Source organism: Lontra canadensis, unplaced genomic scaffold, assembly GCF_010015895.1.
Source record: "Lontra canadensis isolate GAN:19392208 unplaced genomic scaffold, GSC_riverotter_1.0 scaffold7, whole genome shotgun sequence".
NCBI classification, from domain to species: Eukaryota; Metazoa; Chordata; class Mammalia; order Carnivora; family Mustelidae; genus Lontra; species Lontra canadensis.
The window spans coordinates 31,089,015-31,113,004 of record NW_022631001.1 but is presented as its reverse complement, the minus strand read 5'-3'; the positions used below and the strand labels follow the sequence as shown (position 1 = coordinate 31,113,004).

General features: G+C 43.5%; 1 protein-coding gene across 8 annotated transcripts in view; it reads right to left on the bottom strand.

Moving 5' to 3' along the window:
• Positions 1-23,990, bottom strand: part of PPFIBP2 (PPFIA binding protein 2) — a 142,945-nt gene that overhangs the window by 93,412 nt on the left and 25,543 nt on the right. For 6 of the 8 annotated variants that reach the window (XM_032853374.1, XM_032853376.1, XM_032853375.1 and 3 more), the window contains exon 2: positions 18,524-18,617. In XM_032853374.1, coding sequence (XP_032709265.1) covers positions 18,524-18,617 — 94 coding nt within the window. Of the gene's footprint in view, positions 1-18,523; positions 18,621-23,990 lie in introns of all 8 variants that reach the window. The other 2 variants (XM_032853377.1, XM_032853379.1) reach the window with 1 other exon arrangement.

The following is a 23,990-nucleotide window of genomic DNA, read 5'->3' as shown; positions in this document are numbered from 1 at the left end:
AAAATTACAACCACGGAGGGAACCAAATCAAAATGGAACTACCAGATACAACAAAGAAGAAGATATATGCCCTCATACCTGTGAAGATAATGGAGCAAGATAAAAGAGACGATAATATAACATATAACACAAAATATAAAAGAGACAAGGTGTTACGCCCCAAATTACTTCTAGGAAAAGAGCAATTCACCTTATACTCAAACCCTAATAAAGTTTCTCTCTGGGGGCACTCTGTCACTTTATTGAACAACAAGGCACTCTTTGGGGAAGACAGATTAGCACGAAAGGTTTCAATTTTATATGCACATTGAGTTTTACAAACTACAGATGCCTGGGCCCCACATCCGAGGTTCTAATTGGTCTGAGGTGTGACCTAGAAGAATAAAAAGCTCCCAGATGACTTGTGTGCAGCCCAAGCTGAAACCACTGCACCAGCAAATCACCACAATCAATACTGAATTTTGATGTTTAGGGAGGTCACCTGGGAATTTTTATTTTAAGGATAAAAACACTAAAGCTTAATACAGATTTAGTAATTATTAGAGGAAATAAGACCCCATAAAATGGAAGCATAGGATTTTACTGGAAGCCTTCTAATGATCACTTTCAAAGGCAAGTAAGTAGGTATGCCGTAATAACTAGGGTTATTTATAGATGCTTTGCTTCTCCTCTATTTGAGCTCATATAGTGGGATTAAGCGTTTGCCCCTTAAAGTTATTTAAGGCCACATGACTTCCTTTGGCCAATAAATATCAAAGTCTTTAAGAAACAATACATGATTCCCCATATCTCTTCTACCTGCTCTAGCCTCTGGTAATGGTGGAGACTGAATCAGCCCACGTCCAAGAGAGAGGATGACAGAGACCAGAGCTCCCAGCAGATCTAGGGAGAACTTAGAAGATGAACAAGAAATAAACTATGCTGTTTCAAGCTAGTGATCTTTCAGGCTGTTATGCTGTAGTAACACAGTCCTATCTTCCCTTATACAAAGTATGTATGTCATAGGGTCACATATGTGAAAGATAAACTTTTCAAAAATGACCTTTTAGTGGGTTCAAACTTAAGTGACCATCAACTTAATACAGACTCTCTATGTGTAAGATGTTGACCACAAATCAAAGACAGGCAAAATATAAAGAGAAGGAATCCAAGTATATTAGAAAAACAAAGCGAGCAAATTGTGAGAAAAGAGCAAGAAAATAAAGGAACAGAGAAGAACTATAAAACAACCACAAAACAAGTAACAAAATGGCAATAAGTTCATACCTAACAATAATTATTTTGTAAATGGATTAAAAGCTCCAAACAAAAGACATAGGGTGGCAGGATGGATAAAAAACAAGACCCGGGACGCCTGGGTGGCTCAGTTGGTTAAGCAGCTGCTTTCGGCTCAGGTCATGATCCCAGCGTCCTGGGATCGAGTCCCACATCGGGCTCCTTGCTCTGCAGGGATCCTGCTTCTCCCTCTGCCTCTGCCTGCCATTCTGTCTGCCTGTGCTTGCTCTCTCTCTCTCTCATAAATAAATAAAATCTTAAAAAAAAAAAAAAACAAGACCCATCTATATGCTGCCTACAGGAGATGCATTTCAGACCTACAGACAAATGCAGATTGAAAGCAAAGGGATATAAAGCATTTCTCATGCAAATTGAAGTGAAAAGAAAGCCTTGGTAGCAATACTCACATCGGAGAAAACAGACTTTAAAACAAAGACTATAACAAGAAAAAAAGGACATCACACACTCGTAAGGGAACAATCCAACAAGAAGATGTAACAGTTGTAAATATTTATGCACTCAACATGGGAGCACCCAAATACATAAAGCAGCTAATAACAAACATAAAGGGAGTAACTGAGAGTAATATAATAATAGTAGGGAATTTTAACACCCTACTTACATCAATGGATAAATCTTCCAAGCAGAAAACCAACAAGGAACAGTGGCTTTGAATGACATCTTGGACCAGATGGAGCTAAAACCGATATACTCAGAACATTTCATCTGAAAACAGTAGGGTACACATTCTTTTCAAGTGCATATGGAACATCTTCCAGAATAGATCACATAACAAGTCTCAACAAATTTAAAAGCACTGAAGTAATACCATGCATCTTTTCCAACCACAATGCTAGGAAACTAGAAATCAGCCACAAGAAAAAGTCTGAGAAGAACACAAATACATGAAGTTAAATAACATGCTACTGAACAATGAATGGGTCAAAGAGGAAATTTAAGAAGACGTGGAGACAAATGAAAATGGAAATACAATTGTCCAAAATCTTTGGGATAAAGCAAAAGCTGTTCAAAGAGGAAAGTTTGTAGCAATACAGGCCTACCTCGAGAAGCAAGAAAAATCTCAAATAAACAACCTACTCTTATACCTAAAGGAGTCAGAAAAAGAACAAACAAAAGCCAAATCCAGTTGAAGATAGGAAATAATAAGATTAGAGCAGAAATAAACAACATAGAAACTAAAAAAAACAAAAAAACAAAAAACCCAATAGAACAGATCGATGAAACCAGGAACTGGAAAACATCGATAATATTAATAAACCTTTAGCCAGACACATCAAAGAGGGAAACAGAGAAAGGACTCAAATGAACAAAATCAGAAATGAAAAAGGAGAGTTAAACAACCAACACAATAGAAATACAAAGGACACAAGAGCATATTATGAAAAATTATATGCCAACAAACTGGAAAACCTAGAAGAAATGGATAAATTCCTAGGAGCATATAACCCCCCCAAAACTGAAACAGGAATAAACAGAAAATTTGAACAGACTGATTACCAGCAATGAAATTGAGTCAGTATTAAAAAAAAAATCCCAAGAACAACAACAAAACTCCTAACAAACCAAAGTCCAGGACCAGATGATTTCACAGGTAAATTCTACCAAACACCTATAAAGATGAGTTAATACCTAGTCTTCTCAAACTATTCAAAAAAAAAAAATAGAAGAGGAAGGAAAGCTTCTAAATTCATTCTATGAGGTCAGCATTAATCCTGATACCAAAATCAGATTAAGACACTACAAAAAAAGAGAACTATAGGCCAGTATCTCTAAAGAATATAGATGCAAAAATCCTCAAAAAATATTAGGAAACAAAATCCAACAATATTTAAAAAAAATCATTCACCACAATCAAGTGGAATTTATTCCTAGGATCCAAGGGTGGTTCAATTTTCACAAATTAATCAACATCATACATCACATCAGTCAGAGAAAGGATGAAAAACATATGATCATCTCAATAATGCAGAAAAAGCATTTCACTAAGTACAACACCCATTCATGATTAAAAAAAAAAAAAACCCTCAACAAAGTAGGTTTAGAGGGAATATACTTCAACATAATAAAGGCCATACATGAAAAACCCGCAGCTAACATCATACCCAATGGTGAAAAACTGAGACCTTTTCCCCTAAGGTCAGGAACAAGACAAGATGTCTACTATCACCACTTTTACTCAACATAGTATTGGAAGTCCTAGCCACAGCAATCAGACAGCAAAAAGAAATCAAAGTAAGTAAAAGGAATCCAAATTGTTAAGGAGGAAGTAAAATGGTCCTATTTGCAGATGACATGAACTATATATAGAAAGCCCTAAAAACTCCATCAAAAACTACTAGAACTGATAAGTGAATTCAGTAAGACTGCAGGATACAAAATCAATATACAGAAATCTGTTGCATTTTTTTTTTTTAAAGATTTTTTTATTTATTATTTGACAGAGAGAGATCACAAGCAGGCAGAGAGGCAGGCAGAGAGAGAGGAAGGGCGGGGGGAAGCAGGCTCCCCGCCGAGCAGAGAGCCTGATGCGGGACTCGATCCCAGGACCCCGAGATCATGACCTGAGCCGAAGGCAGCGGCTTAACCCACTGAGCCACCCAGGCGCCCCATCTGTTGCATTTTTATACACTCATAATGAAGCAGCAGAAGAGAAATTAAGAAAACAATCCTATTTACAATTGCACCATAAATAATAAAACTCCTAGGAACAAACTTATCCAAGGAGGTGAAAGACCTTAAAAACCATAGCACACTGATGAAAAAAACTGAAGACAACACAAAGGAAAGACATTCCATGCTCATGGATTGGAAAAATAAATATTGTTAAAATGTCCATATTACCCAAAGCAATCTACAGATATAGTGTAATCCCTATAGAAATACCAAGAGCATTTTTCACAAAACTGGAATAATCTTAAAATTTGTATGGAACCACAGAAGACCTCAAATAGCCAAAGTGATCTTGAAAAAGAACAAAACTGGAAGTATCACAATCCCAGATTTTGAGTTATACTACAAAGCTGTAGTAATCAAAACAGGATGGTACTGACACTAAAATAGACCGATAGACCAATAGGACAGAATAGAGAGCCCAGAAATAAACCTGTGCTTATATGGCCAATTAGTCTTTGACAAAGGAGTCAAGAATATACAATGGGAAAAAAGACCATCTCTTCAACAAATGGTGCTAGGAAAACTGGACAGCTACATGTAGAAGAATGAAACTGGACCACTTTCTTACATCATACACAAAAACAAACTTAAAATGGGTTAAGGACCTAAATATGAGACCTGAAATCATAAAAATCCTAGAGAACACAGGCAGTAACCTCTTTGACATTGGCCATAGCAATAGTTTTCTAGATATGTCTTCTGAGGCACGGAAAACAAAAGCAAAAATAAACTATCGGGACTACATTAAAATAAAAAGCTTTCAACAGAACTAAAAGACAGCCTACTAAATCGAAGAAGATATTTGCAAATGACATACCTGATAAAGGGTTAGTATCCACATATATAAAGAACTTACATAACACCAAAACCCCCAAATAATCCAATTAAAAAATGGGCAGAAGACATGAGCAGACATTTTTCCAAAGACATCCAGATGGCCAATAGACACATGAAAAGATGTTCAACAGCAGTCATCATCAGAGAAATGTAAATCAAAACCACAATGAGATGACACATCACACTGGTCAGAATGGCTAAAATGAAAAACACAAAAACCAACAGTATTGGCAAGGATGTGGAGAGAAAAGAACCTTCGTGCACTATTGGTGGGAATGCAAACTGGTGTAGCTACTGGGGAAACAGTATGGAGGATCTTTAAAAAAAAATTAAAAATAGAAATACCATATGACTCAGTAATTCCACTACTGGATATTTAGCCTAAGACTGAAAATACTAATTCAAAAAGACACACGCACACTTATGTTTTTTGCAGAATTATTTTCAATAGCTAAATTATGGAAGCAGCCCAAGTATCCAACAACAGATGAATGGATAAAGGAAACCTGATATAAAATGGAATATTACTCAGCCATAAAAAAGAATGAAATCCTGCCATTGCAACAACATAGATATTTCTAAAGAGTATAATGCAAAGTAAAATAAGTCATTCAGAGAAAGACGAATATGATATAATTTCACTCATATGTGGAATTTAAGAAAGAAGAGACAAACCAAAAAAAAAATACTTTTTTTGTTGTTGAAGATTTTATTTATTTATTTGATAGAGAGAGAGAGAGTACAAGCAAGGGGAGCAGCAGGCAGAGAGAGAAGCAGGCTCCCGGCTGAGCAGGGAGCCAGATGTGGGACTTGATCCCAGGACCCTGGAATCATGACCTGAGCTGAAGGCAGATGCTTAACTGACTGGGCCACACAGGCACCCCCACAAAATAGACTCTTAACCATAGAGAAGAAACCAGTCGTTACCAGATGAAGGGGATGGGTAAAACAGGTGATGGGGATTAAGAGTACTTATCATCGTGAGTGCCAGGTAATGTATGGAAGTGTTGAATCACTATACTGTACACTTGAAATTAACATGACACTGTATGTGAACTATACTGGAATAAAATTGTACTGAATGATATTTAATCATTTAGATGGGGGCTCTTGGGCACGAAATGAAATATCTGATGACAGTATCATATGTGAATTTTAGAAGTGCTGTATTTAAAACAACTTAAAAATAATGTTTTCTAAGACTTTGCTACTTAAAATCTGGTATACATCAGCAGCACTAGCATTACCCGGGAGCTCAGCAGAAATACAGACTCTCAGGTCCTATATTGGCCCTACAAACATGGATCTACATTTTATTAACATCCACAAATGCTCTGCAACTGCTCTGGAATGCTAAAATTATTCAAAAGGTAGCGTTCATCATAATAGAAATAGCATGTTAGAGAGAAACATAATGCTTGAATAAAACTGTTAAAAATGTGCCACCAAGACAAGAAATTCATAAATATATTATTTTATGTAAGTACTTATAAATACACATGAGTCTAAGCCAATCAATCAATATTATGAGTACGTATTTGTCTATTTGGGAATGCTTGTCTATTGGGGCATATACGGTAAGTTTTACATGGTTAATGGGGAAAAGGAAGAAATAGAAACCTTAACGAAAGAATAAGAAAGCATGAGAAAGGAAGACAAAAACTTGAAAAAGAACCAAATGGAAACCAAAACAAAAAATGCAACGCTGTAGTTTCAAGTGAAGTAGACAGATTAAAGAACAGACAAGAGAATTATGGGAGTGGAGGTATGAGAGAATGTGGAGAATGAAGCAGAGGCAACAAAGACAAAACCGCTATGGACTTCGCTATGGACTTCTCACAGTTGAAAACTTGCATCTTCTCATTTTGAAGACATAGACTGCATCCCCAAAAGGATACATGTCAAAACACACCCACCCTAGAAACCACATGGTAAAACTCAAGAACACCAAAGATAAAGAGGACACTTAAAAGCAACTAGAGCGGAGCACCTGGGTGGCTCAGTGGGTTAAGCCTCTGCCTTGAGGCCCAGGTCATGATCTCAGGGTCCTGGGATCCAGCCCCTCATCGGGGGCTCTGCTCAGCAGGGAGCCTGTTTCCCCCTCTCTCTCTGCCTACCTCTCTGCCTACTTGTGACCTCTGTCTGTCAAATAAATAAATAAAATCTTAAAAAAAAAAAAAAAAGGCAACTAGAGGGACGCCCGGGTGGCTCAGTCGTTTGGGTCACTGCCTTTGGCTCAGGTCATGATCCCAGCTCCTGGAATCAGGTCCTGTATCGGGCTCCTTGCTGGGCAGGGAGCCTGCTTCCCTCTCTGCCTCTGCCTGCCACTCTGCCTACTTGTGATCTCCCTCTCTGTCTGTCAAATAAATAAATATTTTTAAAAAATAATAATAATTAAAATTATAAATGCATTAAACTCACCTCTTTAAACTAACAAATTTGAATAGAAATACATCCAATTCTTTGATTTATTAAGAGAGACACACAAAAAAATTATGACACTAAATGACTGAAATATAAAGTATTCAAAAAGATATAGCAAAGGACTCCATATATTAGAGCATTGGGTCAAACTATTAAAAACAGTCACACACACACACACACACACACACACACATGCACACACACAAAATCACTGGATGAAATTATAAAAACTAAGAAAATAATCATCCGAATGGTCCTGTAAAGAATCATTTAAGTTGTCATCTGTTGAACTATTTGAACCACAATTTAAATTTGTTTCCAAAGAAAGTATCATGTCCAGTGTTTTTGTCAGTTAGTACTGTCAAATCTTCAAGAAGTGACTAATCCTACTCTGTGTTGCGGGAGCGAAGGAAGGGACTGCTCCCAGTATTCTCAGTAAGGAGAAGCCGCAAGCACAGCCTGCAGATTGGAACAGCACATCTCAGCAGCCCTGAGTGCCACACAGGGAAATCCAGGCCTTTTCACAGATGCACCTGGACACATAAATTCTGAAAACCGAATCTATGGTGATTAAAAAAAAAAGAAAGAAAGAAAAAAAGGTAGCACATTGTGACCATCAAACCTGGGAAATGGCAGATCAAGCAGACCTAAATAGGAAATAATACATACAGCGGTGATCGACCAGGACAACAAAGGACTGAGACCTCTGCCCCCCAAAAGCTAGACAAGGCGCACTGTGTTCAAGCACATGTGAAGCACTTTTGTCCAAACTGGCCACAGATGTGTTAGAAGGACTAAAATAAAAAAAGACAAGAAATAACAGGTGTTGGTGAGGATGTGGAGAAAAAGGAACCCTCATATACCGTTGGTGGGAATATAAATTGTTGTAGTCACTGTGGAAAACAGTATGGAGTTTCCTCCAAAAATTGGAAATAGAAATACCATATGATCCAATAATTCCAGTATTGAGTATTTATCAAAAGAAACAAAACCGCTAATTCAAAAAGACATACGCTCCCCTGTGTTTATTGTAAGATTATTTACAACAGTCAAGATACAGAAGCAACCCACGGGTCCACGGAGAGATGAATGGATAAGGAAAATGTGATATATTAATATCACATGCAGCCATAAAAATGATGAGATCACGCCATTTGTGACAACATGGATGGACCTAGAAGGTATTCTGCTAAGTAAAATAAATCAGACTGAGAAAGATAAATACCATATGATTTCACTCATATGTGGAATCTAAACATACACACAAATGAATAAACAAACAAAGAGCAGAATCAGACCTATAAATACAGACCTATAAATACAGAATCAGACCTATAAAAACTGATGGTTGCTGGGGGGATGAAGGTGAGGGTGGGCAAAATGGGTAAAGGGGAGGGGGAGATACAGGCTTCTCTGTTACAGAATAGGCAAGTCACCAGCATACCTAAAGGCACAGCATAAGGAATCTAGTCAATGATGCTGTAACAGAGATGTATGGGGACAGATGGTAGCTATACCCATGGAGAACAAAATGTTAGGTACAAACTTTTGAAACACTATGTTATACAGGTGAAACTAACGTAACATTGTGTGTCAGCTATTCAAATACATTCAATAATATATTCAAATTAAAAAAAAAAAGCTGACCATAGACTAGGCCACACAGGAAGTCTCAATGAGACTCAAGAATCCTATTAGGGGGATCTATTCCTGTCTCCCTATTTCCATGGAAAAGAAGGGTGGATGCCACTGTAGCCACATTTGTGGCCTTGCCCCTGCCTCCCCTCACTCAACTTCTCCTCAAAGGAGGAACACATCTTCTGACAGGAATACTGACAGGGGGCCTCTCCTCTCCCCAGAGTTGCTCATCCCTGGATACAAGCCCTGTCCTCTGGCGAAGCTTTCTCAGACCAGCTCTGCTCCACAAGGTGGAGGTCTGTCACTGGGGATTCAATTCTACTTCCTGTGTAAGTGTGTGTGTAGGATGTCTGGTATTCAAGATCCTGAGAGTCGTCTTCAGGTCAAACTAACTTTCCTAATGGGTAAAAAACTAAGATAAAGCCACTACTTCTCTTTCCATCTGACCACTTTGTCTAGTCCTTAATTGGTTTAAAACCAAGGAAGAGACTAATGGGATGTTACTTAATGATTACCATGGTAGACGAAATGATGACACCCCTACTCCCTGAAAAACAACCATGTCCTTAACCATGAAATCTATGAATGTGTTACCTCGCACTGCAAATGGGACTTCATAGACGCAACTAAGGTGAAGAATTTTGAGACGGGGCAGTTATCCTGTATTGTTATTCACATGCGCTCTTAAGTGAGAAGAGGGAGCCAGAAGACTGACTGGGTCAGAGGAACATGACCTGAAGACCCCACCTGCCACTGAGGGTTCTGAAGATGGAGGAAGGGGACAGCGAGCTAAGAAGGTGACAGCATTATAGCGGAAATAGGGCAGGCAGGGGCAAACTAGTTGTACAGAGAAAACCCTCCAAGAACACCCCCAAATTTAAAAATCCATGCACACACACTCTTTTATGCAACTGAACTGACAGAAATCTTCAGAGCTCAGAACCTGGGGGTTAAGAGAGCATTTGAGCTGGTGTTTGCCCTGTGCACCACTGCCAACTCCATGATGGCCTATCATCTGGGCCACAGGCCACTCAAGGGGGACAGGGAACAAAGCTAAGGCCTGAGCACAGGGAGAGGTCAGAGGGGAGAGCTCTGCAGAGCCGGGCTACAAAAGGGCACTACCTTCAGTCAACTAGAGAAGCCCACCCCAGAGGAGGACACTGGGTCTTGACTCTGAAGTAAGAGCACATGCAAAGAATTTGATATTTTAAAACAATAAAAAAGGGGAGAGGGTCAGGGAAGTACAGAAAGTGTGAGACAAGTAGACATCAGACAGTAAGTAGATAAACAGTCAAATGAATTGTCAAAATAGATATATACAGACTAAACCGACCAGTTAAAAGAAAGATATCGTTAACTTGGTTAAAAATTGAAAATGCGTCTCTATTCCTCTGGCAAAAACTACACCTAAGACAAAGGCACACTGAAAGTCTGAGATTGAAAAGGATGGAAGAAGGATAATACCAAGAAGATAGTAACCAAAAGGAAGTTGGGACGGACTGATTAACATGAGACTGAACAGTCTTTAAGACAAAAAAGCATTGGGGGCACCTGGGTAGCTCAGTTGGTTAAGTGTCTGCCTTCTGCTCAGGTCCTAATGGGATGGAGTCCTGCATCGGGTTCCCTGCTCAGTGGGGAGCCTGCTTCTCCCTCTGCCTCTGCCTCTCCCTGCCCACTTGTGTTCTATCACACTTTCTCTCTCTATTAAATAAAAAGATAAAATCATTAAAAAAAAGACAGAAAAGCACTGCTAGAGATGCAGGGTGTAATTATATGATGATGAAAGCCTTTACCAGGAAGTACTAATTCTAAATGTATATTCATATAATACAAAACACAGCTTCAAAGTATAAGGCAAAATATTCAGAATTATAAGGAGACAAAATCCACCATTTAGTAGAATATGGATTTCTAAGAAACTGATAAGCTCAAGCAGACAAAAAAAAACAAAACAAACAACAACAACAAAAAACCCAGTAATGGTAGCAAAGATTTAAACAAAGTGCATGTACCGAACAAACAGAGAACATTGCACCTGAAGACTGGGAGAAGGCACACACCTTTCAAGCATGCGTGGGAGAGTAAGGACCACCGACACTGTTATAGTCAAGGCCAGAAAGCAAGGATCAATAAATTCCAAAGGATATGTATTAGAGACCACTTAACCGTAACACAATGAAGTTAGCAGCCTGGTGAAAATATCTATTACTGATTGGCTTTTTAATTTGGTTTTTAAAAGAGTACGGATACATTTAAGTAAGTAAAGAAAAAAATGATAAAAACATTCAAATAAGTTAAATACGAATATAGTAAGTACAGCTACAGAATGCAAATTTATCTATAGATACGGTAATGGTTAATTTTATGTGTCAACTTGGCTAGGCCACACACCCAGATATTGGATCAAACGTTATTCTAGATTTTTTTTTAAAGATTTTACTTATTTATTTGACAGAGAGAGACACAGTGAGAGAGGGAATACAAGCAGGGGTGGTGGGAGAGGTTAGAAGCAGGCTTCCGGCCAAGCAGGGAGCCACATATGGGGCTCGATCACAGCACGCTGGGATCATGACCTGAGGCAAAGGCAGAGGCTTAACCCACTGAGCCACCTAGGCACCCCTGTGAAGGTATTTTTTAGACAAGATTCACATTAAAGTCAGTATACTCTCACTAATGCAGGTGGCTTGCCATATGTGGGGGGGCCTTGTCAAATCAGTGGAAGGCTGTAACAGGAAAGGAATGATCTCCCTGGAAGAAGAAGGAATTCTGCCAACAGATAACCTTCACATTGGAGCTACAACACTGGCTCTTCCCCAGATCTCCAGCCTGCTGGCCTGGCCTATAGGTTTTGGACATGCTAGCTTCCATAATCATGTCAGCCAATTCCTTAAAATCAATCAATCAACCAATCTCTCAGAAATTCCCTCTCTCTCCACACACACACATTGGTTTTGTTTCTCTGGAGAACCTACATAAATATACATATTTATCTATTTACTATCTATTTACATAATAAATAATATATACAAACATATCACCCACATATAATGGAAACTAATCAGCAAAGGCAAAAGTCAGTTCTTTGAAAATAATAATCAAAACGATAACTCTGGCAAGCGGTACCTGGGTGGTACCTCAGTTGGTTAAGTGTCCAGCTCTTGACTTTGGCTCAGGTCATGATCTCAGAGTTATATGACTGAGCCCTGCGTTGGCCGCATACTGGGCATGGAGCCTGCTTAAGCCTCTGACTTTCACTAGAGTCATGATCTCAGAGTCCTGGGATTGAGCCCTGCATCAGGCTCTCTGCTGGGCAGGGAGCCTGCTTCCCCCTCCTCCTCTGCCTGCCTCTCTGCCTACTTATGATCTCTCTTTCTCTATTAAATTAGTAAACAAAATCTTTAAAATAAAAATCCTCTCTCTCCCCCTCACGTTCTCTCTCTCTCTCTCACAAAAAAAAAAAAAAAAAGGGTAACTCTGGCAAGACAAAAAATAAAGGGTACAATTAAGCAATATTAGGAATATAAACAGAGATATAACAAGTGTAACAGATCTTTAAAAAATATGATAGCTAGGGCACCTGGGGTGGCTCAGGTCAAGCAACTGGCTCTTTATTTCACCTCAGGTCATGATCTCAGGGTCCTGAGATCAAGCCCCAAGAGAGCTCCACACTCAGCATGGAATCTGCTTGAGATTTTCTCGCTCCCTCTGCCCCTCCCCCCACTCAGGAGCGTGCACATGTGAGCATGTGCTCTCTCAAATAAATAAATCTATCTTTAAAATATATATATGTATACATATACATGTGTATATGTATATATATATGATAGCCATGTTCATGCTAACAAAATTAAAGACCCTGGGGCACCTGGGTGGCTCAGTAGGTTAAGCATCCGACTCTTGGTTTCAGCTCAGGTCATGAGCTCAGGGTTATGAGACGGAGCCCTTATCCGACTCCTGCTTGGTCATGGAATCCCCTTCAGATTCTTTCCTTCTTCCTCTCCCTCCCCATCAGCTCCTCCCCCCACTTGCACCTGTGCTGGAATGCTTGCACGCATGCGCACGCGCTCTTTCTAAAATAAATAAGATCTATAAAAAAACCCCAAGAAACAAAATTAAAGATCTCAGTAAAATGTACAAATGTTTAGATAGATATAACCTGCCAAAACTCCATTGAGAATTAAAACCACTGTTGATGACCATGAAGAAAAGAAAATGTTTCAATAAGAAAACACCAGGTCCACTTGGTTTTGTAAGGTCGGTTCCTATACCCATAGCTATAGCAAGTACGGAAGGAAGAAGTGATAATACCAATTTTACTCAAACTCCTTCAGAGAATGGAAAATGAGGTCACACAGCCTTGAAGCTGTGGAGGAGGGGCTCTGCCAACGAGAGGAAAACTCAAAATGAAGGCTGTCGAACAATGCTTGCCGCCCTGGTCCACTTTGATCTCGTTACATAAAGATTAGTCTCTGACACCTCAGCCCATTGGACACCTCCAAACTTCCCCTCTGACTGTCCCTGGGTCAGAATTGGAGCCCAGCACTCTCAGCCTAAATCCTGAATGGGAAACAGGCCAGTTTCAGTTCTGCCCCTCCCTTACCGATGACCACTGGGTGCTGACCCGGCTCAGAGAGGGCCTGGACAAGGCCAGTTAACAGAGCATGTTCCCAGCATGGACTCATCAGCAGCCTTTAATGCCACAGCTGAAGTCATTCAATAGCCAAGGTGAATAATCTCAGTCTTGACCAGAACTTTCTCTACCCCCAACCGAAATCTTTTTAAAAACAACAACAACAACAAAACCCCACCCGGACACGAATCAGAGTTAGCAGAAAGGCCCAGAGCAACCTCTTTTTTTAACAGGTTCCTTTTGACTATTCCTCATCGGTGGGTACAGCCTGCAGATGACTGTCTGCGTGACCTCCTGCTAGTGAAGAGGGATGCGTGGCCCTCTGTGTCCTGACCACAGGATTCTCTGGTACTATCACAGAAATGGCCTTACAGAGCAGCCACTGAATCTGTTAGCCCACAAATTAAGCCTCACACAAAATGAGAAGATGTGGCAGTCTGCTCTGAGTTACCCAGAAGGATGTACTTAAGCAATATATAGTTCAGTTGCAATTGTCAAGAGTGTAATTCAGAGGCACCTGGGTGGCTCAGTGGGTTAAAGCCTCTGCCTTCGGCTAAGGTCATGATCCCAGGGTCCTAGGATCGAGCCCCGCATCGGGCTCTCTGCTCAGCGGGGAGCCTGCTTCCCCCTCTCTCTCTGTCTGCCTCTCTGTCTGCTTGTGATCTCTATCTGTCAAATAAATAAAAAAAAAAAGAGTGTAATTCAATTATGGTATGATCTGCAGGCCAAACCGCAGGGATTAATCAGGAGCGAGAGCAAAGGTTAACATCCTGCTGGAAGCTAACAACGGTCTCCTGTACGAGGAACAAATCATTCTGACAAGGGGGCTGGGGTCTTTAAAGTCACCTCTTTCCAACTTTCTGGCATAGAATTTTGGGGTGCCAATCAAGTATCATCATAACCAGGAAACACTCATTCAGCTTTCAAGAATTCACCCTTAAGAGGAGTTTCATCTCCTAGTCATGTTTCTGCTTGCAAGACCTTTCTTCTCCTCACACCTCCAGAGCCACTGGGAGCCTGAAGGGCCACCATGACACCTTTTATCCCCCCTTAAAGACTTAATTACAGAAATCTTGATATCACATGCCCTACATGTACTCTTTTTGGAAAGAGTTTCAGAAAGTGGAACTGAGCCTATCATAGTACAGAGTAATTAATAAAGGGAAACCCTCATTCTGTACTGTTATAACTATGAACCATCATTACTGAAGGAACGGTGTCCATTTTAGGAGGATTCTGTGTTGTTTTTGTGTAAATGATTGCTACCAGGGTGTGCAGGCAGCCTGTAAAAATTCCTTCCGTTTGAAATAAGTGGTAATTGTGTCTTCAGAAAGTGAGAGAATATAGCCCTTGGGTACTCCTTTGAGCACCTGAACAGATGCAGAAGCAACTGTGTTTTGGTAGTTCAGCATCACTGGACATCATTCAAATTAACACGAGGGCAAAAATGCAGAAAGGATGATGTAAATGTTCACCTAAAAATGTCATCTCCGTGGGATTGGTGGCATCGTGATGTGGTGATGCAGTTTTCATCTTGGCTGCCACCCTTCTGGCAAAGGAACCCTTACTTGGAAGTCTGGTGTGTAAGACAGACAAGAGCGACGTCACTCTGGCTAGGGTATTGATAGCAAGAACAGAACTTGACCCCGCTCTCAGTTAACTCTTCTCTACAGATGGCCCCACAGAGCCCTTAGGGCTCTCTTACACATCATCATAACACCAGTGCAGGCAGGAAAGCAGCCCTGAAGGGACTCAGATGGCCCTAGACTCAAAATTTTGACATTTACCAGCACTGTGACCTTGGGTGGTAAAAATCATGTCAGTACTAATCTCAACCAAACAAATAGTAACTTATACCAACTGAGTACTTCCTATGTGCCTTATTTGCATTAATTTAATCCTCTCAATAATATTAGATAGGTATGAATACCATTATTTTATATATGAGAAAACTGAGCTCAGATAGGGATTAAACAGTCTGCCTAAACATCCCACAGCCAGTCCTAAGTGACGGAGCTGGGATTCAAGCCCCAGAAGTCCACACTAACAACCACAAAAACTCTTAAGCTCTTTGGTCCAGTTTGGCCCAAACACCTTGAATATGAGGAGGGTATTAATAATCTTGCAGAAGAGTGTCCTATACAAAGACATTCAATAATTATCATTCCTGGGCTCCTAGATGGTTCAGCTGGTTAAGCATCTGCCTTCAGCTCAGATCATGATCCCAGGGTTCTGGGACCCAGTCCTGCGCCGGGCCCCCTCAGCAGAGAGTCTGTTTCTCCCTCCACCCCTCCCCAACTCGTGCTCTCTCTTTCTCTCTCTCAAATAAATAAAGTCTTTTAAAAAAATTATCATTCTTGTCATCACAAATGGTGTGGAACATAATACCCTCCAGACACTCACTAATTACCTCAATGTTCAGTTATCTGCCAAACAGCTCCTGTCAAATGTCTGTGTGAGACAATTACTACTTGAAAGATGGTTCACAGGATATGCCAATCACCAAATCTTCAGACAAAACTAGTAACTGGTGAGCCCAGAAGAATCAGTGAAAGGCACCAGAGAAAATAATAAACGAAATTCAGTGCACAGCCAGAGAAGAAGACACTGTAGAAATGAACAGCTGGTGCCTAACCAATGAGAAGGAGAGCCTGTTCACAAAGTTAGATACAATGTGTATGTGACAGTACTTATTGAACACCTAATACGTGCTTGCAGACCTACTGAGGTCCTAGAGATGGAGCAGCAAAGCCTCGGTCCTAGTGGAACTTACAATCTGGTGCGGGAGGCCAACGATACACAAAGAGACAAATGGCAATGTAACAGGTCAGGTGGTGATCAGTGCTGTAAAAAAATATAAACAGGATATGAGGACAGAGTGATGGGGGGGATGCTAATTAGGGAGGGTCAGGTTAGACCTCTCTGATGGGATTGGGTGGCAGAGATCAGACAGAACGGTATCTGGAGGACAGCATTCCAGCGAAGGGGGCAGCAAGCACAAAGGTCTGGAGACAGCTGTTGTGCAGGCTTAAGCAAGATAAGTCAGGAGGAAAGTGGTAGTAGGTGTGGTCATAAAGGCGGCCAAAGGCCAGGTTGGGTCTGAAAGTGCTGGCTCCATTGAGGACTTCAGATTTTATCCTGAGATGGCAAGCCACTGATGAGCTTTGGAGAGAGGAATACTGTGATTTGATGTACATTTCAAAGATGGCTCTGCCGCTCTGTGAAAGACAGCCTGTAGAGGGCCAGAACAGGGCAGAGACCACTCGGAAGACGCTGCATGAAGCTTGCAGCCCTGCGAGAGTCTAGCAAGGCATGCACAAGCCTTACTCAATGAAAGACACAAAACTCAAATGGGTGAGATGAGGTCCAGAATAAATAAGAACTCTACCATGTCCCTAGAGAGGATGTAACGTAATAAAGATTTCTTTCAATCTCTTGTTACTTTATCAAAAGCTAACATTTTAGAGTGCTTAGTATGTGCCAGGCACTGTTCTTGGCACCTTATGTGGGTAAACACGGCAATCCTCTAAGGTGGGTACTATTATTATTCCCATTTTAAATATGAAGAAAACTGAAGCCTGGTCAGGTAAACAGCTTGCTGTAGAGCTAGGATTTGAGCCAAGCAGCCTGGCTGCAGGGGACCCAAAAAACATAAGGAGTCTTCAACACACAATCCCACCCCCACCCCAGACACCAACACCCAGAACGCTCAGTGAGTCAGATTCTCTCTGCAGGGTAGAAGCAACAGCAAATGCCTGGCAAGAGGCAATATCAGGTACCTACACACACATCCTTGGCTTTAGCCACATTCAGCCTAAGCCCCTGTCCCCAGCCTCCTCCAGCTGAAGTTCCACATGAAAAAGAGCAAAGTCCCAAAGAAGCATGTCCGGCATGGCAAATCAGGCCACTGACTTGTTGTTGCGTCAGGGGCGGAAAGAGGACCTGGGATTTTCGGGAAAGATCTCCAATGACAGGTTTATTCTAATCAATACGGTCTTGGGCTCCCCCTATGGAAGAGTTAAAGAGCCCAAACAGCTCACTGGCAGCCTTTTTCCAATTAACCAGTTTTGCTGGGTCTCTTCTAGGGAGTACTCCTAACTGGCAAATGTGAATGTTAAGTCAGTTATGATCGGTTTAAGATACAATATGGCATAAAGAGCATTCTCTCTCTCTCTCTCTCTCTCTTTTTTTTTTTAAGATTTATTTACTGAAGAGAGAGAGAGAGAGATCAGGAGCAGGAGGGGCAGAGGGAGAGGGAAAGAGGGAATCCTCAGGTAGACTCCCTACTGAGCACAGAGCTTGACATGAGGCTGGATCCCAGGCCCCTGGGATCATGACCTGAGCCAAAATCAAGAGTCAGATGCTGGAGCTCCTGGGTGGCTCAGGTCATGATCCCAGGGGCCTGGGATCCAGCCACATGTCAAGCTCCCTGTTTGGAGGGGAGTCTGCTTCTCCCTCTCCCTCTGCCCCTCCCCTTACTCACACGTGATCTCTCTCTCACATAATCTTAAGAAAAAAAAGATGCTTAACCTACTGAGCCACCCAGGCGCCCCAAGAACAATCTTTAGGTGGCGAGGTGATTCGACACCACACGACCTCCTGAGTCCCAAACACACTGGAGACCAGCTGGGGAAGGGAGCTGACACAGGCACTCAGGTAGCAAAGTCGCCACTTTTGAGTTTCGCTTCAGCTCAACTGTGATAAGCCATCATGTGCTCTGGCCAGTTTACAGTAAAAGTGATCTTACTGCAGCCAAATTGCCGTAGAGCCGGGACCCACGCCGTGTCGCAGTTCAAGGCCTGCCACCGTGCAGGCACCCACGCTGTCTCAGCAGCCCTAACCTCACCCAGGCATCAAAAACTTCCACGAGCCCGAACTCCTACACAAACAGATGGCATGTACAATGAAACACAACCCATCTACCGAGGGGTTTCTCACTGTGCCAGGAAGGAAGGTCAGAGGACAGAAAACGGTTCCTCTAGGATGGAGGGTGAGCTGTGAGTCGTGAGGGCTCCCTGCACATACCTGCGATGATCCCGTCCATTTGCTCCAGAGCGGCTTCCAGCGCGTGGCTGGCATCGGAAGCCATGACTCCTTGCCCCTCGGTCTCCTCCTTCTCCTACTGGAGATGCAAGCACAGCACAAAGGAAAAGTTAGAGAGGTCCACGGGATGCCTGCAAGACGGCAAGCCCTCCTTCATCGTCACACTGCACACCCTCACGAGAATCCTAGCATGGAACCCCCCGATTCTGCCAGCCCTAGAACTTTGCCCTCCTGGCACAAGTGTTCTGTCTCCATGAACCTTTAGCATGTGATCCCACTCACTTCTGAAATTAAGAGACTCAGTTAACTGAGTCCCAGGTTCCAGAAGTTGCAGCCAGCACGGGGCGGAGGGGAGAGCCGAGGGGCTGGGGGGGTGGGAGCATCCCTGTGAGTCAGGGAAATTGACCCCAGAGGACATTCCCTGCGGCAGCGGGGATCACCACAGTCTCCCCAGGCACCAAGCTATCTCCCGGCTGCCCTAGGCTAGCACCTGCAACGCTTTTGTTGGGTAGTTGTGATCTGGGATGAGACCTCCACCACCACTTTCGATTCTCAGATTGTCAAAAGGGCCTGGCCTCAGAAGGCTGCCGGCACAGTTTCATGGGGAGAGTTCTGTCCCAGGAACCTGGAGCCCTTTTTACCATTTTAGTTCTACTCTACCCAACACCATGCAGGGCACAGCATCCCATCTCCTCACGACTGAAGAGCATCTCCAAGGACACCCAGTGCAGCCATTGCCCCCCCGCCCCAGAGTCTCCCATCTAACGGGGAAGATGGCAGTTGTGCCGTCTCTGGTCAGTTCTGCCTCTATGAAAGGTTTTTCAGCTGAACTGCCTTCCTGAAGCCTCTCCTCATTTTTCTTGCTTCCCACCCATTCCCTGGCTGGCAGGGAGAGACTGACAATAGTATTTGCAATCCCTACCTAGTTCATGTCTATAAACTGAAGGCAGGAGTTGTTTGTTGCTTTAGCAAAAGCCATGCATGTGCCCAACGGGCATAAGCACTATGGAGAACAGAAGCTGGGCTACTCTACCCCAGGATGGCACGGGTCAGGAAACAGGGGGGCCTGAGCGTCTCTGCTCATTTTCCCTGTAGAGATGGACTTTCAAAGAGAAGAAAGTAAAGTGAGCAGACACAGAAAAGTGGCTTTGCAGATGGTGCAGATGAAGATTTTAGGACCACAAAGAACCACAGGGGACTGTCCCAGGCAGCAGCAGTTCAAATAATCTGGGTTCAAACACTGCTCTGCCATTTACTATGTGATCTCTGAGCCTCAGTATCCTCATCTGTAAAATGGGTATAATACCAGCACTTGCATCACCAGGTTGATGTCATGACTAAATGAGGAATTACTATTTCATAGAAAATATTAATACATCCCTTACAGATAGGAAGTGCTCAATATAAGCTAGCTGTTTTCCTTTTTGTTTCTGAAGTGAGGCAATAATCTCAGGATGTATTTGTGCCAAGAGAGCTCACTGGAGGAGACTTTAAATTCAGTGGGGTAGGGTTAGGGAGGAAGAACCCAGGTAAGTCCAAGAGGCTGGTTCCCCTGGGCATGGCAAAGAGAGATAACCAACGATGTGTGTGAAGGCGGAGGGTAGTGATTCACAGGAGCAAAGGCCAAGGAAGGTTCGGGAACAGGCACTGGGCTTCAGTAGGCCAAGAACCATTGCACAATCAACTCGGGAATGAGAATGGGAGCTTGCAGAGGAGGTGGGAACCTAATGGGCACCTCAGGGCTGTGGCAAGAACCAGGCAAGGCTGCAGCAAGGAACAGAGCTGCCCCTGCTGAGAACAGCAGCCAGGACAGCTGGAGACCCCAAATGCAGTGTGCAGATCTCAGAGCTTGAACAGAAGAAAGCTTGGGTGGGGGGGGGAGTGGGGAGAAAGGAGAGGGAGCAGGAAACAGGAAGGGGGGGGTGGGAATGGGTAGCAGAAGCAGGACAATAATCGGCACGTTCCCACCTGTTCAGAGATACTGAAGGTCTGAAATACTTCCCTCTAAGGACTTCCTACTACTTCGAAAGAAAAATCCAAACTGCTCATGCCCCGGGACCTATGAAACAGGCAGTGTAGGAATCTGGCCATGCCAACCCCACGCTGCTCTCCTCACTGCTCACATTCCAGCAGCACTGGTCTCCTGTCTGCCCCGAAACACTCCAAGACCTCCTCTGTAACTTTCCACCTGCCATCCCCTCAGCCCTGAGCATGCTTTCCCAGCTCTCTGCATGGCTGGTTTCTTCTCATCTTCCAGGTTTCAGTTCCCATGTGTCTTCTAGAGAGGCCTTCCTTGAACACCTCCACCTCGAGCAGCCCCTGTGAAGCACAGCAATTCTAAAGTATCTCGTCCATATATTTGCTTTCTTGCCAACTGTACTTGCTCGCTCTCCCCATGGAGGCAGGGGGACTCTGTCTGCCCTGTTCACCCCTATGTGCCCCATGCCTAGCAGAGTGCACAGCATGCAGAAGCTTATGATTGGATCCTTGGGAGTAAATGGGTAGGTACATTCCACCAACGTCCCCTGAACCCTGTGCCCTCAAGGACCAGGCAGTCTAGTGAAGGCAAAAGTATAAACAAAGAATTATGACGCAGTATCAATATATGCTAACTGAGGCAGGTGTGCAGCTTCCCTGAGTCTTGAGGGATGAGTAGAAGCTTTCTCAGAAGATAAGGGGGAGAAATGCATTCCAGGCAGAGGGGGTGGAAAAGTAGAGAGGCATGTAAGGGCAGGATGGAGTTGGCAAATATCAAAATGGCTGACGAGATTCTACTGGGGCAGCCAGCTGCTCGTGATGAGTCAAAACCTTCCACGGAATTCACGTAAGTGTGACAAGGGTAGGGAATGAGAGGAGCTTGGGAATCACACCACCACGTCAGGGGTCTAGATGCCGGTACACAATACCTCAAGTGGCCTCAGATGTCAACATGACAGGTTTTTGAGAAGAAAGTTCTCCTATTTCAACAGACAGGCCCCACAGGGGTCCTTACTACCAGGGTGACAGGGAGAGGACAGCTGGAAGGTGTCCGGCCCAGAGGGCCCAGGCCATGTCCCCCTGCAACAGAAGGGCCATAAAAGGAGGCCCATGGCCTTCTGCCCAGTGATGAGTTTGTACTTGGCAAACAGCAAGTTGGGTGGACCCGTGGGAGTGGTGTGAAGTGAAACGTGAGTCAAAGGTGTATCATATATACATCCCGGGAGCCTGAGCCAGTAGGCTGGGAGCACTCAGAAGCCAGAACCTGTTTAGGGCAGCTGACAAGCTCAGTTCTAGACCTGCTGGGTCTGAGGTGATGGCAGGACACGTGGGTAAGAAGGGGCCCCACCAGCCACTGTAATAGAGCAGCTGTGAGGTGTCAGTGGTGTGGGGGACAGAGAGACCTTGGAAGGGCCAAACATGCCATCAGTGTGAGGCCTCTAGCCCCCATCTGTGAGTGCAGACACTCTCATCAGAACAGGGGAGCCACAGGGCTGCTAATCATTCCCAGTCTGGCAGCTAGTGACCACTGTCGAGGTTAAAGCTTCTATCTGTAACACATGATGGTACAATCATGGCCCTCAAGGACTTGGGGCCTCAGAGGCAAACATGTCAGGTGGCAGCATTCAGTGTCTTGTTACTCCCTGCGGGGACGCAGCACCTCTCTTGAGAGCCTGGGTTCATCAGGGAGGCTTAAGTTCATGAAGCTCCAGAAGGTGGACACCTGGATGCTCCTGGAGAGAAGTGAGGTGAGAGGTGACAACCCAAAGCAGCTGGGAGAGAGCCACATTCTGGGAAAAACTCCAAAGGCCCAAGGGAAAAGCAGGACAAGCTCTAAGCCGGTGGTGGGGAGGTAGAAGTGAAATCATGTTCTCTACCAATGACAGAAGACCCAATCAGGGGCCTGACACAGCACAGATGCCAGGGAAAGAGACAGCGTGCCCAGGGGACACTGTGGCATCCCAGGAAGGAGAGCGGCAGGCAGAGGATGACAGTGTTCTTAATGACCTCAGTACAGTAACAGTTGTTCTAGTGGCCACAACCAGTTCTCATTCTCTCTGGACACCTGGACGATTCACAGGGCCCTGCCCTGGATGGTGGAGGAGCAGACAGACTTCTCTCACCAAGAGATCAGCTCTGGCTATAAAGAAGAAGTGGGAAAGGTTAAGAAAATGTGTAGCCTATGTACCGTTCACCCTTCCCTTCAGCCACAGGCCTCTCCAGATGCTGCCATCCTCCTATCTGTGACAGTGTCCCACTAACACAGAACCTGACCCTCTCTGCTACCAGCAGGGAGAAAATGACTCTGTAGCTGCAGCCAATACGTGACAGCCATGTTTTTGGAATGACAGTGTCTGGTGACAGATGTCACAGCCCCCCGAACTACACTACACAAAGGCCAGCTGGGCTCCTGGACCTTGATCACGGTGCAGGATTAGGGGTTCTGAAGTTTAGAAAGTGAGGCACAATTAGCCACCCATTATCTGGTGCACTCTCAGGCGGTAGGTAATTTAGATACTGCATTAGCAGTAATTGTAGTTTAAGATAAATCTTGGGCAAGTAACCTTGACTTATCCCACCCAAGCTGAAGTGCAAGCTTCCATTCCATTTTATAAAGTACTTTTCTCTCAGTAAAAGTGGTTAGAGCTGCAAGTGTTTCAGGCAGGCTGCCCATGGCCCGGACAAAGGAAGGAATCAGGAACAGATCCAGAGTCGCTGGTATCCATACTCCTCCAACCAAGGTCTCTATGCCATGGGCACAGCTGAGTCAGAGCTAGGACCTGACTCTTCGGCAACTGTACCCAGGTGGAGGGGTGGGGGGAGGAAGTAGAAGGCAAGGCTTAGGGAAGGAACCCTCAGCCAAGAACCTGCCACCACCAAACTTAAGACTCATCACACACGTCCTCCTTCCCCACACGGCCACCAAGTGGTAAAGAAGCATCATCGTATCACAACCAACCAAAGCCTTTTCCCCACAATTTACAGGTTACCCAGAAACCAGAGCTGTTTTTAAATGGTTATTTTAAGAAATACCTCTTGCTATCCTTATGCTTGGGAGACAGCTTCTTAACAAGGTACAGGGAATTTATCATTTTGGGATAAGAGAGCAAGAAACCATTTTCAGTATTTAAAAAAAAAAAGGAAGATGAAAGAAGACATACAAGGGAAATTGATGGCCAACATTCTCGATCACATCCCATATCAACTAGTAACACCTTTATTTTCAGAGCACAAAGAGGAAAGAACATAGGTTTCATAGCCACAGTCTCAAGTTAAAACACACGTTCTGTAGTATAATGGCTGTGGGTCTTTAGACAAGTTATTGAACAACCCTCTCAGACTCAATGGTCTCATCTATAAACTCGCATTGTTACCAGTGAAAGCAAACAAGATCAACCTCAGGGAAATACAGCAGACGGAACTGAACATCTAATTTAGCTATCCACAGCAACAACAGTAGAAGAATTTATTT